Source organism: Cydia fagiglandana, chromosome 5 (assembly GCF_963556715.1).
Source record: "Cydia fagiglandana chromosome 5, ilCydFagi1.1, whole genome shotgun sequence".
In the NCBI taxonomy this organism is placed as follows: domain Eukaryota; kingdom Metazoa; phylum Arthropoda; class Insecta; order Lepidoptera; family Tortricidae; genus Cydia; species Cydia fagiglandana.
In genome coordinates this window covers 9,748,611-9,763,758 of record NC_085936.1, presented here as the reverse complement: position 1 = coordinate 9,763,758, position 15,148 = coordinate 9,748,611, and the positions used below count along the sequence as shown (strand labels likewise).

Genomic DNA, 15,148 nt, shown 5'->3' with positions numbered 1-15,148 from the left:
TAAAGAGACGGATTAGGGCGCCCGCTGGAAGTGCCAGTTGCACAAACATTTTAACGGACTGATTAATCAGCAGTGTAGTATGAAACTTCCCGTACAATAATATCTAGTGAACGCTTTAACGGTTACAAACGGTTTGGTGCAACCGACCCTAAAAACTTGATATTCACGCTCCCCGCCCGCAGTCGTCGTGACTTCATTGTCATATTTTCGGGCTAATGACCAGTTGCACGGAGTGACCGGGGTAAACATATCAGTCGCCGTGCTAGTGTCACTATAAAACAATAGTCATTCGACGAAGCCGTCTAGACAGTGCAATCGTGCGGGGTGCGAAGGGTGGATAGCGCGCACCCGAGCTGCTACAACGCCATTGTTAATAGCTCGGTACTATTTACAGGGCTAGCTTGAAATTGGCATCCGGTCAGGGTAGGATAGGAAGTAGATAAACTGGGTTGGTCTCGGACTGTCTAGAACACAAAATGACTAGTGTAATATTTTGCCTATATCCCTTTTAGTCTACATCGCAAACGGTCTAGAACACAAAATGACTACAATTATTTAGACCTTTATTTACCTAAATTTCGTCGGTTTATCTTTAATACGCTGCCGCGGGGCTCCTATTTCTGTGCTGTTTGGCCTTCGGCCATTTGAAGAAACCTAACCTACCTATATGTGGTCATTTTGTGTTAAATTATTACACTAGTCATTGTGTGTTCTAGACAGTCCGAGATCAAAGCGATAAACTTGGGATCATTGCTTAACTTGCATTATCATTATCGTATAATAAAACACCTAATTAAAGTTTAAGTTTTTATTTTACAATCCCAGAAATAAAAATCTTAATAGGATTATACAATATATATCAACAGGCCAAGTTGTAAATTACTTAAACTTAATGACTTACATAATACAATAAAATTATTAACTAAAATTCTCTTCATCATATCTGGCACGTTTACTACGTTGCATCAACCAAACATCTCATATTATCATTGATATTCTAAAGTGCATTAATTGCTCTTTCATTAAGATTAAAATGATTGTAGAAAAATACTCTCTGAACTCATTAGGATGTCAAAGACTTGATTGAATTAATTTACTACGCCCAATGGAATTTAGTGATACTGATAAACGTTTCAGTTATCATTAGTGAGATTGCTAAACATTAAAAATCCACATATACAAAGTAACAAAACTTAATATTAAATTATTACAATATAAAACTACTGAAAAACGCTTCAGCGTCAAAATGTAGGTATTGACGAGACGTTTTGTTAAACATGGATTAGTTAGAAAAGAAAATCATGTTATGTTTACAGTGAAGGGTGGTCCATGTTGTATGTGTGCCAAGGCGATAATCATAAGTGTTGTCATTTGCAACTAATTTGTCTTTAACTCACATTTATAGACGGGTCTAACGCGAATATATTTTATTACCATTATTTACCGACGTTTCGACACAGAGGGCTTACCGCGCACCACGTTCGACGTGTTGCCTCTCTGTCGCACTTGTAAATTCGTACGTAAGTGTGACAGGGAAGCAACACGTCGAACGTGGTTCGCGGTAGGCTCACAGGTTTCACTGGTCGTGGTCGCGGCTAACTGGCAAATCAGTAGTAGCACAAATCCCTGTTTTGACATTTTGCTGGGATATCATCATCAATTGACAGTCCATTTCCAACGACAGCTGCATTGCCGTTCATTTTACTATGGAAATTGACAATAACACCGATGCGTTTAGTACCAGTAGTGCAGCTGCGGTCAGAAATGGAATGTTACCATTAGCCGCGACCACGACCGTCGGTAAATAAAGGTAATAATTTAATTAAAAAAATTCGCGATAGACCCGATATAAATGTGAGTTAATATATGTGTTCAAAACGCAAAAGTTTTAAATATTATAATTTTTGTCTTTACTGTATATATTTCATTAATTAATTTCATCATTCATTGGCTGCCATAACTCTCAAAATCTTGCTTGCGGCTTATTTCCAACAGCAACTTTGGTCTAAATTATTCTTAGTCACAAAAACATGGAAAAAAGCCGCAAGGCTCTACTAATGTAAATTTAACACTAGAATGGATTCCAAGGGCACTGATAATTTACTGTCTTGTTCCTTTACCTTAAATCTAATTTTAATATAATTGATACCAAAACTTTTGAGAGCTAATTTAATTTAATGCTAGTTTCTTGCACTTTCATTTCAATGATTAGACTAAAATTAAGTATGTCAATAGAATAAAAAAATATTACTACATAAACAATTTTATTGAAACATTAACTTGTCGGACAACAAACTACAGATTACACGGAAAAGACATCAACATCGTAATGATAGAAAACATTCTGGTGGCGCCGAGGCGCTTAAACGCATTCACTGCCAGGGGGCGGTGGATTAGGAATCAACTTGTATTACGGTGAACGCATATTATTACGTGCGTTGGTGGCAGTAAATGTGTTAAGATTAATGCCGGCTACACACGTAACTATAAATCGTAGCGATTAATCTGTGCAGTCCGATTTGCGCAGTTTTATCTATCGTGTGTATGACAAATCGTTACGATAATCGACAACGATAAGTAAGGGGTAAGTTAACACTAAGAGAAGAAGCGGATGAGCTAGCCAGAGGGTGCCGTTAGAACAGGGGTTCACAACTTTTTTTGCAAAAATATTTTCATGTCAATTTTTTATAAGAGTCTCGCTACGTCGCACGCTACCGGTTGGGAACTCCTGCGATATAGTCTCACAACTGCCAACTAGTCTATGGGGATGACTGTACCTCTGTTGTGATCAAGTTTATTGTCCGATGCATCGGAGGCTGTACACTTACGAACTAGTAAGATAACTCCGCTTAAGGCAACCCTCAATTCTCTTCGTCGTCGTCGTGTTTCCGCTTTTTACCCCGAGTGCTCTCCTCCGGCTCGCCGTCTGCGTCTTCCCCGTCTGTAAGGAAAACAACAGCTCATTAACACTACTTTTGTATTGCAAGAGTAGGTACAGATTAATCTTAAGATTACTTGTAGCTGACATAATATGTCGCTTTACTTCAAACTCGGGTAAATCCATTCGACCCTCTCAGCAAATATCTACCTTTTGTTAATACCAAAATCGCATAATCAGACATAATCGACTCATATTATGTGGTGCTGAAAGTAACGTCATTTTTGGTTTTATAATATTGCTGTCACGTGCTGTTACTAATGTTTTGTTTTCCATATCAAATAAACAGATTCAATGGGAATGTTCAGACAAATACAGCCATGCGTGTTCAATACACTTGGTATATTTGTGCCAAAGCATTACTTTGATTTGCGATCCGCGTCAATCTCCTCATAGTAGCTATCCTCCCAGCCCTCTTACACAGAGCTGTCTGTCCACTCAGCCACCACAGTGCTTACCTACCTACAGTGCAGTACCTACAGTGTATACCTAGCTTTGACTTGTGATCCGCGCCAATCTCCTCATAGTTGCTAGCCTCCTCATTCTCCTAGCCCTCATACACGCAGCTGTCTGACTACTTAGCCACCTACATACTTACTTACTTTTTTAGCAAGTCAATGTTGATACCAACTTTAGCCAGTCTCTCATCGAGACCACAACAAGAACGCCAACAGGGGCAATGCCGTCCTGGAAACGTTGGAGGTAATTTTCAAAGCTTGTCCCACTACATATCTATCTTTGGCTTGTGATCCGCGTCAATCTCCTAGTCTTCGTCGTAATCTTCCTCCTCATTCTCCTAGCTCTCATACACGCAGCTGTTTGACTACTCAGTCACCTACCTACTTATATTTTTAGCTACTTGCGGCTCGTGGATATCACTTATCCAGTCTTTCTTCGAGACCATAATAACGCCAACAGGGGCAATGCCGTCCTGGAAACGTGGGAGGTAATTTTGAAGCTACATACCTATCTTTGACTTGTGATCCGCGTCAATCTCTTCGTCATCGTCGTCATCGTCCTCCTCATCCTCCGAGCCCTCGTACACGGAGCTGTCCGAGCTCTCCTCCTCTGTAATAATAAAAATATCAAATAAGCGTACACAATCAAAACTAGTATCTAAATAGTAGGTCACATTATGAGCCCCATCAATGGCCACTGCATCCCTGACGGATGATTGTTGCAACGCTGTGTCAAGAGCGGTTGAGAAAGCCAATTTATTTCTACAGTTGAAATCCGTAGTAAAAACACACTGTAAACTTCTTATTTCCTTAAGTAATCCAAAAACAACAGAATAGGTAAAAAAATAAGTTTTACTATAAAGATCTTTGAATTCTTTCATTATGAAAAAATAAATATATGAATTGATTTTGTAATATCTGAATATATTCTGAGGGGCGAATATGTTGGTCATACTGAACAACTTTCACTATGGATGGAACCAACCCCAAAAACAGCTCAGCAGTTTCTTTTTGTTCAGTATGACCTACATATTCACCCCTCAAGAGTTGGGTTAGACATAACAAAATCCCCCTACGTACGGTAATTCGCCAGTAACTGGCCGCCCTAAAGGTGGCCAGTTATTGAAACCTTATACTAAAATGAATTCTATTTATAGGTGAATAGAATTCATTTTTAGTTTCGGGCGGCAAGTTACTAAAAGTGACCAGTTACTGGCGAATTACCCTATGTACGCAACGCTCAAGAAAATACAGTATTCAAGGTAGAAACTACTAACCAAGATTTTCATTGTAGACTGCACTTAGTGAGATCTCACCATCGTCTTCGTCATCATCCTCTTCTTCTTCCACTTCGGAACCTAGAACAAAGACATACCATACTATTAGAAGTAACAGAACAAATTATGTTCAGAAAGTGTGTGGCTCCAGGTTGCGCAAGACCGTGACGAATGGCGTAAAATGAAGGAGGCCTACACCCGAAGGGTCGAAAAAGGCTAAAGAGAGAGAGAGAGAGATGTTCAGAAAATAATTTAATTTGTTTTAATTTCCAGTAGAAACACTACTATATAAATTATAAATTGAAATAAATGTCATATACTCGTACTAAGAAAAAGCATAGAGAAATATAGTAAGAATAGAGTGCTCACTCCATACATTGGTACCAAAACGACTATTATTTTCGCAGTCGATATCTAGCATCGAATAGCGGAATTATCAGTACAGCTACTCGACAATAGAATTCTCTAGTGTCGCGACTCACGAAAATTGTATTGAACAACAATTTACAACTAATATTAAAAGCAGAAGTCGTTCAAAATAGAGTTTCGGTCTATCCGGTTATAATATTAGCTGAATATTTTAGAGCAGACTTTTCGGTCGGTGGTCGGTGCTACATCTATTGTCAAGTAGCAGTACTGACAGGCGTGGCTTACTCCGCGATTTCGTCGCTTTGCTACAGGTAGCTAAAAGTACATCCGTTCGACCCCAATTTTGGGGTTTGCCATAAGCCGCGCGTGGCGCTGTCGCCACCTAGCGGCCATATCTGTGCTGATCGTGACAGACGCGTTTTGTTAGAGTGAGTCTTCTGTACCTAGTACTATTATTTATTCTGTGGTACTGATAATTCCGCTACTCGATGCTAGATGTTGATTACGAAAATAATAGTCTTATTGGCACTAAAACTGAAGTAAGGAGTGAGCACTCTATGTAATTTTTTCTCTATGGAAAAAGTGACCAAGGCCTCCAGTGCCCCAGGCTGGAATCGAACCAGCGTCCTCTGCTATCGCGGCAGGCGCCTGTGCAGTATGTTACAGCATCACTAGATTTCGCACATTTACAAATTATTGATAGTACAAATGTTAGACATTTTATCAGTTAATTTACATCTCTTTCCTTGCCTACTAAAGAAAAACTCAAATTATGCGAATAAATCGCAAGCTTTAGAAAAACCATCTGGTAATTACATTATACTTATGAAAACCCGCACCGGCGACCATGAGAAGACTCACTATTCTACAATCACCACAAAATATGTCAAGAGCTGCCAAGATGCTCACAAATATCTGAGCACGCCTTCATTATCCAGACTTTGGAGTACGTGTTTAGATATTTTTGAGCATTTAGAGAGCTATTTTCGGCCGCTGCGATATAACTGATGGCAACTGCACAGTACTACAGTTAACATGTCGTCAATTACTTTTTAAGCCTTTATAAGGCAGATAGTACATGGTGTGTCTACCATGGGGCTTTAAATCCAGGGCTTGATTTTACTCGCTAAACTGAGCTACTTTTACTATGGGACCAACCCTCAAATCGGGGAATAATTTTTGGCTTTTCCATAGAAAACGTCGACATCTGATCAGCCAAAATGTATGAAAAAGTAAAATTTTTTTTGGGATTTCGGGGTTGGTGCCATAGTTAAAGTAGCTTAGTTTAGCGAGTAGAATCGAGCCCTGGATTTAAAGGCCCATGGTCAGACACACATATTTCCCACCTGATTTTTAAGTGATAGGGTTCTATTTTGCATATTTTCTGACACTCTTATGCCTAGGGTTTGCACGACGGATCCGAAATGTATGGGAAGATCCGCGGATCCGGATAATTTCATACATTTCGGATCCGGATTGCAAACCCTACTTATGCCTTATAAAGGGTTAACATGAATGGCCACAGAATGAACCGCTAAAAAGGAGAAGCATCACCAACATATATATGATGCTTACTTTTGGTAAGATACCCCATGTGAAATAGTAGGCCGTAAATTGTGTACAATACAACAGGGAGAGAGGATCTGCTCTCTGGCGGCCTATCTGAGGGCTCATCGTCAATCACCAGCGGACCCAAATCTATGTCCACATCTGGAAGTCAGTACATTATTGAGATTTATATCATAGCATAGCAGTAATGGAGGGGAAAACAGGTGATTATTAGAATGTTTGATGTATTTGATACACTAAATTTCAGTTAAGGCTTAGAGTTATCCCTAAATACACAATACTACTTATACTTATCATAATAACGTTTTAGTTACACATAAGTACTGTAAAGGTATTAAATAGCAACATGGACATCATGCCAAATATATGTACAGTCAAGTGTAAATATACGGGTGCAGAAATCATACAAAATTTATGTCCTATAGCTCTTATGTCAGCAAATTAACACATTCATTACCACTAAGTGCTACGGGTTACGGTCGTAGCGCGTAGCCACGGTTTCGCCGTATGTAGCGCGTAGTCGCTACGAACAGTGTACCCGACAGTCGGGTTCTTGGTGTTGAATGTGTTAAGAACTATGGCACATATTTTTGAGTAAGTTGTCTACACCCAGATTTTTACACTTAACTGGTGACTACCGTAATGTAAAGGCAATATAATAAGGTTGATAGATTATTTCTGCACCGTGACTGTACTTAGTTGTATTAAGTATATAAATATCATCATTTCATAAAATTATATAAGGTGCAGCGGGGCAATTTCAACTGCGTGGTAATTTCAACTTATCTCAATATCTTCCATATTTTACATTATTAACGAGAGTCACACACACACAGTCGAAACCACTGCACCTTAAAATAATATTAATATAAAAAAGATGACATACCATCCTCCTCACTGTCATTATTCCCATTCATTTCATCCTCTTCCTCGGCATCGCTGTCTTCAGCCTCCCGGTCTTCCTTGTCCAGGCTGTAACAAAAAGCACATCAAGTTAAACAGAGCTCTTTCGTTTCAGGTTTGTGATTGAATCATTGTTATCTTCCCATGAGCATGTATCTCTCAAACAAATATTATTTATCCATACTTGGCTTTTGAAACACTTTCACTGCTGCAATTAGTTCATAATATATACTATGGCCAAATTGACTTGATTATGCAGCATGTTAAAAGGAATCATAGCTATCTATGTATGATGATGCATACCTATATTACCTATGTTAAAAGAAATCATAGATATCTATGTAGGTATGCCGGAATGTAGCAATAAGTAAATTTTTATGAGGAGAATTTTACCTAAAAATAAGGTATTTATATTTATATGTAGAAGTATTGGAAATATGCACTGAATTACTATGTTCATGATATGAAATAATTGTATCTTGTATCACTGGCAGATTTGCCCTAAGGCCAAGTAGGGGTCTAGTCTAGGGTGGCAAGATATTAGGGGCGACAAATTGTGACAAAAAATTTGGAAAATTTGCATTTCCAAATGTAGTAAATATGATGGGCGATCACCTACAGCGCCTGGGGCCTAGGGTGACAAAGACTGCAAATCCGCCACTGTCTTGTATAATAGAATCTTAACTTACCCATCTAAATATTTTAGAGCTGGATGTAAGGCGAAGACCTTGTTCCTGTAGTCCTCAATATTAGTAACATCATTGTTAAAGAGGTCTAAGTTCTTTAGATTTTTGAATTCCTCCAATGGTTTCAGTGTTTCCAAATCCTTGATTTTGTTACCCGAGAAGTTCAGATGTGTAAGTTTTTTGCAGCCGCTGAGGAAATTTAGTCCATTTGATATTCTGTTATCAGAGAGTTCTAATTTCCTCAGTTTGGGAAGTGTGGGGAATCCTTTGAGTGTTGTAAGCCCAACATTGTTAAGGCTTAAAATTTCGAGGTTTGTATATTCATCTGTCAAACCAACAACATTGGTGCTCCTGCAGTTATCGAGGTTCAATTCCTTGACCTGAAATACATGAAGATTTTTGTTTGAAATTTTATTTATTAAAGCGCCATCTAGGAATGTTTAGTTCAAACTACAAAGCTATGTTTAGGTCAACACTTGCTCCTTCTGTTTTGTTAAATGAACACGGTATTCACGATATTTGAGGTAATCTAAGATGTCATTTGGATGAATTACAATGATTAGGTCTTGCAATATTTTAAAGTAAAAAAATAATCAATAATATTAGTTTCTAGGCCGTCGGAGACTGCGATATAATAACAAGGTTAAATTAACAAGCTTGAATGTTGACGTTTTAATAATGTGATATATTTTCAAGGGCTAACGTTTGGAAATAATGTTATGTATCAAAAATTAAATATACATTTTGCAAAGCTGTATTCAACTAGTTTAAATTTGTACGCAAAGAGATTAGATTACAAGTACTGTTGCTGGCTTTCAACAGTATTGGCAAAGTCAAGTCAAGCCAACCAAACGTCAAAATGCCAAAATGGTGTGAGTTGTCAACGCAAAGCCACTTGCGTAGTTTGTAAAATTGAACAAACTAGTGATTAATCTACGGAAATGTTGCATCAAATATGAAAGGAATGTGTTTTTAAATTAGTTTCTACAACAATAAGTAAACGGCGTGTTATTACCGCGTGTAAAATCGTTATCGTTTTCTCTTGAAATGGCGGATGACACGAATCATCGCGACGCAATAAAAATGGCCGCTATATTGGTAAGGCGTGCGTCAATATGGAATTGCAGATGTAAAGTGTTTAAACGAAATGCATTTTAGAAACACATTACAACACGCTCTACTTATTAAATAAAAAATGTTGTGCCTACAATACCTCCCATTTACTAGTCACTGCGGAAATAGAATTTTAATAGGTGAAAGGGCGCGAAATTGAGCAGACTAAGTAAATTCAGGTGAACTAGTTCACAGAAAACTTTAATTACACACTACAACGACTTGCGAGGTCGAAAGAAACCGGTGTATCGCAAAATATATATCATTGTTATTGAATGCTTTCACTCTTGAAAAGACTACATTGAATTTCGAATGGGATATAGGTTCATAATTATTGACAGGTCGTAATACTGTAGTATTTTATGGGTTTCATAGTAAATACCAATATATTTATACTTTATATAAACGTGGTAATAAGCTATGCGTGGTAATAATACATATTTGTAATCTCATAACTCAAAGCTATACCTTTTGCAAGTTTTTCCCAAACTTAACCTCAATATGGAATATTTACATCATGACCGTTTCTAGTACTTGTGTGCAAACAGAATCGGTGAAATAGACGATGTCTGATACAAATAAGAAAATCCTGTGTTTACAGTCACCGATAAACCACAAGAATACAGTAATATCAGCAGTATGTTTGATATGTGCACATGAAACGTAACAATCGGTAATGGCCAATTCCTGTATACAATATCGCCATATCCAATGTTACGGAATGGATTTACATTATTGAGTAGTGAGATTACAATACAAACCGATGATTTAGTAAATTTACAGACCAAAACCATAATTTACACGCCTTACACATTAAGTATAGACGAAATACGTATCGACAAAACATTCCAATTGATTGAAAAAAAGACTTTATTTACCTGTGAAGGGTTTCTTCCCCGTAATTCCAAGGCGACTCTCTTTTCCATCGTAGCTGTATTTTAATCAACAATCAGAGCACTTTTAAACCACCTTAACAATTATTTTCAAGATCTAATTCACTAGGCTTGGGTTTCAAAACAGAAGGAAACTATAGATACACGAGTGAGTGACGTTGTGCGCCGCCTGTCGGCGAAATACGGCGTTAGCAACCGGAAACGCAGTCAATGTAGCAGACTTTAAACTATTTTACATACAAAATTAAAGTATTATTTAGTTTTAGTGTATGTAAAAACGAAAAAGTATTTATTTATTCTAAATCTACTATACTCTGATTGACAAAAATGCATATTATGATACAGGAACAGTACTTTTACTTTGTTAGGTTGGCACTAATAATAGGTTGTATGTCTGATGGACAAATAGCGGGAGTTTTTAAAATGAAGGTGTAGTGTACGAAAGCCGGTATTGTATTCCATTGAGAACTTATAAATCGATGTTTTAATTAAGATGAATGTATATTTATGTATTTTATTGTGTACCTGATATTATTTTTTAAAAGTAAAGGCACGTTATTAATAATGGAAGAAAAATTAAAAATGGGAAATGGAATTAAAATATCATATTTAAACACTTTCCAATGAAAGAAAATCCAATTAAACAACAAAAAAAAATGTTTCCTATTGATCGTCCCCAAATCCTGTATTCCGGTTTTGGAATGAAAAGTCTTTCCTATCCTGTACTTATATTAGTCATATCCAGACATAGGATTCTATGGGGCAGAATTTATTGACAGCTAAGGAGTTCCTATATCGATAAACTCAATTATCGATACTTTTCCCTAATACTAGTGATCGCCTCCAGTTTCGTTTGTAAATGTGTATTATTCATAGTATTACTTCGGGGTCGATGATAAAGTTTACACAAAGCCTATTTTATATGACCACTAGATTAAAAAAAATTACGATAAGTCAAGCTTCAAAATCCCTTCAAAATAAAAAAAACGGGAATTTAGTTATTCTTTGTTTCAAGTCAATACTTTGAATAAAAACATATTTTTACAAACAAAACTTGGAGTGATCACTAGTACATGAGAGGAACATCGATAATTGAGTTTATCGATATAAGAACTCCTTAGCTGTCAATAAATTTTGCCCCATAGAATCCTGTCTGGCTCATATCAATTTGTTTGTATAGTCACACCAAACATAGTCTGCAGCGGATTTGATAGCCCACGCAGTGTAAGTGTTATGTACACGTCATAATTTCATAGAAGTTTGACGTTTAAAATGACACTTGCACTGCGTGGGCCTTACTCCGAGGCGTGGGCTATCAAAATCGCTGCAGACTTTTTACGGCCTAACTATAAGTAGTAGGTAATTAGTAGGTATTTACTCAGAAATTGATTAGTAATTAAACCTATGAATGTATTTATTTCGAGGAAGTGCTTTTCGTAATTCTCTAAAATGATCTTTGATTGAAACATCATAAATAAACTTTTGTTATAGTTAGGTACCTACATAGGTATAAACCCCCTTATTCATAAAGCTTTACGGGCCTTATCGCTCTCTTGCATTATACATAGGGTAGGTGTGTTAGTTTTCGTCCATTTGATGAAATTTGAATATAAACCTATATTAGTGCACAAAATTGTACGTATTGCAATCCTTAATGTCAAAATATAATATAATAATATTTGTCTACATAAAAATGATATTTCGCATTTAGAAAATTAAAAATCAAATATACCTATTGTTTGCGAATCTGTCAAGTGGATGATAACTAGAGCATGGACGGAAACTAGCGCAATGGCCCTAAGTCAAATGACAGATAAAGACAAACGATTATTAGCTAATTGCGGCTGGTAGCGCCTTTATAAATGAGCGGGGAAGGATAATTATTACAATTTTACTTCTTAGGTTTTGAGATATTTGACACATTTTTACTGTTCCGTACAAAACTTTGTTCACGGAGCACTTATCGGATCACTTCGGTCTTGCAAATCAGTTAAATGCGTTTTTCTCAGAGACCGTTTGACGTAGATAGTGTAGATACCTATTTGGAACAGTTATAGCAATTACCACCACTCATATTGTATTTTTTATTTTAACCTAAATAATCTCTTGTTCAATGTATCTGATGACTTTTATATCATGTCGGTGGCAAACAACCGGTCCGCCTAATGGTAAGCGATCACCGCAGTCTATGGATGCCTGTAATCCAGGGGAGTTACATGCGCGTTGCGACCCTACGGAAGTATTTTAGGGCTCCGTATCCAAAGGGTAAAAACGGGACCCTATTACTATATATATATTTTAAAAATAAGTTACGGCAAATATGTAACATTTATGAATCTAATACGATCATTTATATTCTTTTGCTTTCATAAGTAATATTTCTTGATTTTTAAAAAGCGTTTTTCAATTAAAAGACGTGTCAAGATCGCTTAACTTCTTGCAAGTTCTTTCTAATGCTAAAAAAAACGAACTATATCTATTTGATACTGACTGTACCTTAACATGACTCTAAACGCATAAAGGCCTGTTTTCACACTATACGTGGTTTAACCCTCTTCACACTAGGCGAGAACTGAGACACCAGCGCCGTTCCGTTCCCCCACCGGGCCGCCAGACCGTAAGTATACTCGTATATCCCAGCTTCGTTACCCCGGCTACTCACGTAACGATAAATCGTTGCGATAAAACCGTGCAGTCCGACTGTCTGCGATCATATATAACTAAGGATACCGCCTTTAGGAACATTACCGTTCAAATTCTTGGGCCAAATTAGCACACTTACACAGTTACGCCTACATTCAAATAAGACGACGCGTTTACAGAGCCTGTAATCAAAGCTGGTAAACGAAATAATAGTCATCTTTATTACACTAATGGTACATAGCTAAGTGTAGATGAAATGCATATAATGTCAATAACTACCAATCAGCGACATTAATCCGCTAATAACCTTCTTGCTGTACGTACTGGCCGCTGAGAGTTCGCGGTTCATATTTGATTAGAATATGACTTGAACAGGGATAGGTTTATGCCATACAGTGAAGAACCAGTCAAATAATTCACGTATAATAATTTAATGCAGATTAAAAGATAACTAGTTAAAATGTTGTTATGACATGACAGACTAACTCAACATAAGTAAATATATCATAATAAGTATTTTGTATATTTTATTATCAATCTACATGGCAGTGCGAAGTCACGTTCAGGTATAGTCTGTCCTTTTTACTAAGATCAAGTACACCATAGTAAATGTATGGCGAACTTGATCTTAGAAATCGGACTGGCTATACAGTCTGCAAAATTTACATGGGTACACGAATCGGGTCAAAAATATTTGAACAGGCGGAGTCACAATAAATTCCCACTTTCAATTCAGAATATTTTATATGTATATAGCCGGCCAAGCAAGTTTGTCAGTAGAAAAAGGTGCAAAATTAAAATTTTGTATAGGACCACAGCCGTTCGCGCGCTTACATTTTCTAAATTTGCCGCTCTTATAATGTTTTAAACTTTCGCGTTTTGAACATATATTAACTCGCATTATACGAAACGAAACTGATTTACGTCGGTAAATCAAGGTAATTGAATATAATTCGCGTTAGACCCGTCTATAATGTGAGTTAATATGTTTGCCGCTCTTTTCTACGGCCGGAAATGGCTTGAGAGAGAACCTACATATGTGACAGTAGAGGGTGGATTCAAATGATCAACATTTTCAGATATTTTGTATTTGTTAAATACCTCGAATTTTAATTCACAAATAATTAAGTAAATATAAAACATTAAATTAGCTTACAAATAATAATACAAACTAATTCAGTGAAAGCATGATAGGAAAAATGTGTCTACATATAGGAGACCAGGTATGATTATCTCACGGGTTATATCTCATGAATAGAACATATTCTAGATATCTTGCCAGGCTTCTACTTAATTTCATGTCTCTCTAATTGGACAGCTCTTTTCCATAGTTCTCTGCGAATAGCATCTTGTGGGAATATGAATGGAAAGTAATGTAAAATGACAATGGCAAATTTGATTTTGATTATTAATTTGAAATAACTAGGTAGTTTTTTTATAGCTCCATCTCATGAAATAAAAAAGGAAAATACAAATCTGTAAGAAGGAATTTATTACTACATTTATAATTATATAGAAAATACCTAAACCAAACACAAGTTAATAAAATAGTCTACTTCATTTAGCATAACACCATCCCCATTATCCTCGCAATTTAAAAAGTCGTATGTTGTTATGAAAGTTGTATGCAGTTGTTACGTTTTAGCTTAGCACGGTAGTATTGAAAACAAATCGTCATGTTTTTTCCAAATTCTACTGAAGTTATCTGTTTACTACAAGTGAAAAGTGATTCCACTGTCCTTGGTATGAACTAAAATAACTTCTGCACCACTTCACGACACATGAATATATTTTTAATAACAAAAAAACGTTGTTTTTATAAATCAATTTAGCCATTTGTCACTGACTGTCATCTCGGTGGTACTGAGATTGCCAATCGAGCAGTTTGTAAGTACCGCCTATCGCGGGGTAGTTTGCGTTGGGTCATAATTGAGCGGACAGAATACTTCCATGTATAGCATTTCGCTGCCGACTGTGCAGATAAATCGAACCGTGTGTATGACAAATCGTTGTCGATTATCGTAACGATTTGTCATACACACGGTTCGATTTATCTGCACAGTCGGACTGCACAGTTTTATCGCAACGATTTATCGTTACGTATGTAACCGGCATTACTGGCTGGGCACGGCAAAGGCCCCTGTGCACAATGCAATGGACCAGCGCTGGCCAGTTCAAGGGACGCAGCCATGCGGTAGAATGAGATAGCTATATCACTTGCTCCCTCTAACGCATAAAGCGTCCCCCAGACTGACCCACGCTCACCACCACTCACGACGCTGCTCCATCGTGTACAGGG

The 15,148-nt window shown here is 37.0% G+C and overlaps 1 protein-coding gene across 3 annotated transcripts; it reads right to left on the bottom strand.

Annotated features, from left to right (window-relative positions):
- Positions 1-793: 793 nt before the first annotated feature.
- On the bottom strand, positions 794-10,373 carry LOC134664432 (acidic leucine-rich nuclear phosphoprotein 32 family member A). Of its 3 annotated transcripts, XR_010098249.1 has the most exons (8): positions 10,192-10,373; positions 8,204-8,580; positions 7,498-7,583; positions 6,618-6,752; positions 4,674-4,754; positions 3,905-4,006; positions 1,915-2,941; positions 794-1,392 (listed from the first exon to the last, which is right to left on the bottom strand). XR_010098249.1 is itself a non-coding variant. In XM_063521078.1 (7 exons), exons 1-7 carry the CDS (start codon positions 10,237-10,239, stop codon positions 2,862-2,864), a joined length of 909 nt encoding a protein of 302 aa, XP_063377148.1. In that variant the 5' UTR covers positions 10,240-10,373; the 3' UTR covers positions 794-2,861. The 3 variants fall into 3 exon arrangements, 2 of the variants coding, with proteins under 2 accessions (XP_063377148.1, XP_063377149.1); XM_063521078.1 differs by having other exon boundaries at positions 794-2,941; XM_063521079.1 differs by lacking the exon at positions 6,618-6,752 and having other exon boundaries at positions 794-2,941; positions 10,192-10,370.
- Between the last annotated feature and the right edge of the window lie 4,775 nt (positions 10,374-15,148).